Here is a 2807-nt window from a genome sequence, read left to right on the forward strand (position 1 = left end):
ATTAAATGAATTTCTGGAAAATAGATTAATTTGTTTACTATATCCAAAAGATCTCCAGAAATATCTCAAAGAACTTTAAATATGTCCATTTACCTGCCAAAGTATATAATAAATACAGCTAAACATACCTTAACTATTTCATATATACGCAAGATAGAAGAGAGCTGAAGACAGCAAGAAGAGAATAGAGAATATATTTCTGTTTCTGTTCTTAAGAGAATAGTCTCATTTTAGAAGACCAGAAGAAAATTATATGCAGACAATCCAGTTTAGCTACCTGCAGTATCTTTCTGCAAAGATTCTTTTTCTTTAGCCTGGGCAGCCTCAGTCACTGCCCTTGTACTGTGGATCTCTTTCTGTTTTTTGTCTGACAGGTTCTCATCCCCAGTGATTAGCACTTGAACTGAGGCATCTGGAATAACGACATCATTTGATTTCAGAAAAGGAAAGATAATAAACACAACAGACAAGTAATCCTCCCCCCAAATTACAAACAAATCTCCAAATTCATTTATATATTAGGAAAAAAGTACCTGTTAGGCTCCATCTGTGTAAAAACTGTGACATGAATTGAAAAATTTTTCGTATTTTACTGTGTAAAACAACAGTTTAAATAAAATAACATTCTACAGCCGGGCGCAGTGGCTCGCACCTATAATCCCAGCACTTTGGGAGGCTGAGGCGGGTGGATCACTTGAGGTCAGGAGTTCGAGACCACCCTGGCCAACATGGTGAAACCCCAACTCTACTAAAAATACAAAACATTAGCCGGGTGTGATGGCGGGTGCCTGTAGTCCCAGCTTCTAGGGAGGCTGAGGTAGGAGAACGGCATTAACCCGGGAGGCAGCGGGACCTGCAGTAAGCGGAGATCACGCCACTGCACTCCAGCCTGGGCAACAGAGCAAGACTCCGTCTCAAAAAAAAAAAAAAAAAAAGTTTATATTGATGGTCTCACTGTCTTTGCTATAGCCTTCTGGAATGGCTTTAAGGTTGTCTCTGTTTGGGGACTGAGACAAGATGCTTCACTTCTAAAACTATCAGCCTTAGGTATTTATTTATAATCCTGTTTCTAAGTTGCTAATATCTTTTCCAAAAAGTAACAATTACTTTACAAATCTATATATACAGCAACCTAATAGTAGCATCAAAGTACTTTACACAAGAAAATTTTAAAAAAAGCAACAGAATTTTTGTTTAATCATGAGGCTATATTCTCATCAGAATGAAATGGAAACACACTAACACTGACCCCCATATACACACACACTTACACACAACCCAATCCCATTACCTTCAATATTGATCTGTAGGGATTCTTTATTGCTTGTCCAGGCTTCCTCGGGAACTGTCCTCTTCCTATGGATTTCCTCTTTCTGTGTAATGGCTTTAGTGTCTGGCGAGTTCTTAATTTCTGGGTCTTCTACTTGAGCTGAGTGCTCTGCAGCAGCAGCATCACCGGAATCTACAAAAGGGACATTAACACACTATACAGACAGGAACTGGACATGAAATATTTTTAAATGTCTCTCAAGTATGTATTATGTGAAAGGCTTTGTCAGTGATATTGAATAAAAAAGATGACTCAGAAATGCATTTAGAAAATAATTGAAAATTGGGGCAAAAAATCACATACGTAAACAGATATACCATAAGAAAGAGTCAGAAAAAGAGGTATCGGTATTCAAAGAAAGAAAAACTAATTGCAGGTGGAGGTACTACAGAACTCTAGACAATTGATTTTGGCATTAGAAGAGAGCTAAGATGGGATACACATTGAGGTGGAAAAAAAGGAGGTGACCACGTAACAGAAGAATGGTGTCAGGAAAAGTAACTTAACATCTAAGAAACAGAGCAAGTATATAGCATTAGATTATATAATTTATAAGGAAAAGAGGTGAGAACTAGTGTTAGAAAGTTGTTTGGGAGTGGATTCTACAGTTCTGGAAGACAGTGCTAAAAGAGTTTAGATTTTATCCTTACGGGTAATGAAAACTAAAGTTTTTGATTAGAAGATTAACATGATCAAAACTGTTTTTGGAATATTCATTTAGTAATAGTAAAATGGGGTAAAATTCAGAAGTGTTGCCCAGAATACAATCTAACCTTTTAAAACAAGCAACACCTAAAGAAGAGAAGCAGCTGATTATGTTCTAAAATGTTTTAGTTTACAATTGTGGCAGAAACTATTAATACTATCTGTCCTCTAATATCCACTTTCCTTTTCCTCTAAACAGAACCCTAACTTTAGCTGGGCACATTGTTATTAGAATAACAACAACTCAATTTCCCAGCTTCCCTGGTACATGTGACCATGTGTCTAAGTCTGGCCAATAGAATGCAAAAACAATGGTACATATAGCTTCTGAGAAGTATCCTTAAAGGAAGGAATGAGCTTTTTCTTTTCCTTTCTTCCTGCTGGTTGCAATATGGGCTGATGGCTACAGCTTAAGAATGAAGGCCAAAAATGTCCGAGAAACAAGAGAGCAACAGCTTTGTTCCGATACTCTGGAGTACCAGGTCAACTCTGGATGCTTACCTCTGGATTTTTACAAAAGAGAGAAAATTTTCTGTCTTCTTTAAGCCTATGTTATTTTGCTTTTGTTTTCCTCTCTCAGAGCCAAAACTAATCCTAACGTAAATACACTATGAGGGTTATTTAAATCAGCAAAATCCCTCTGAAGTAAAGTAACTGATAGGGAGGAAGTAAACAAGCTGAATTCCTAAATAAAGGATCACGTACAAAAATGGTATTAGTGGGTCCGTGTCTCACAGAATTGAGAGATTTTTATCAGCAGAGGTAAAAAGTC

General features: G+C 37.1%; 1 protein-coding gene across 1 annotated transcript in view; it reads right to left on the reverse strand.

The window, feature by feature from the left end:
- ALMS1 (Alstrom syndrome protein 1) overlaps positions 1 to 2807 on the reverse strand; it is a 217901-nt gene that overhangs the window by 51680 nt on the left and 163414 nt on the right. The window contains exon 15 of the mRNA XM_011945507.1: positions 1292 to 1484. Within this exon, the coding sequence (XP_011800897.1) occupies positions 1292 to 1484 (193 nt within the window). The remainder of the gene's footprint in view (positions 1 to 1291; positions 1485 to 2807) is intronic.

This window comes from Colobus angolensis, unplaced genomic scaffold, assembly GCF_000951035.1.
Source record: "Colobus angolensis palliatus isolate OR3802 unplaced genomic scaffold, Cang.pa_1.0 Scaffold24, whole genome shotgun sequence".
Classification (NCBI taxonomy): domain Eukaryota; kingdom Metazoa; phylum Chordata; class Mammalia; order Primates; family Cercopithecidae; genus Colobus; species Colobus angolensis.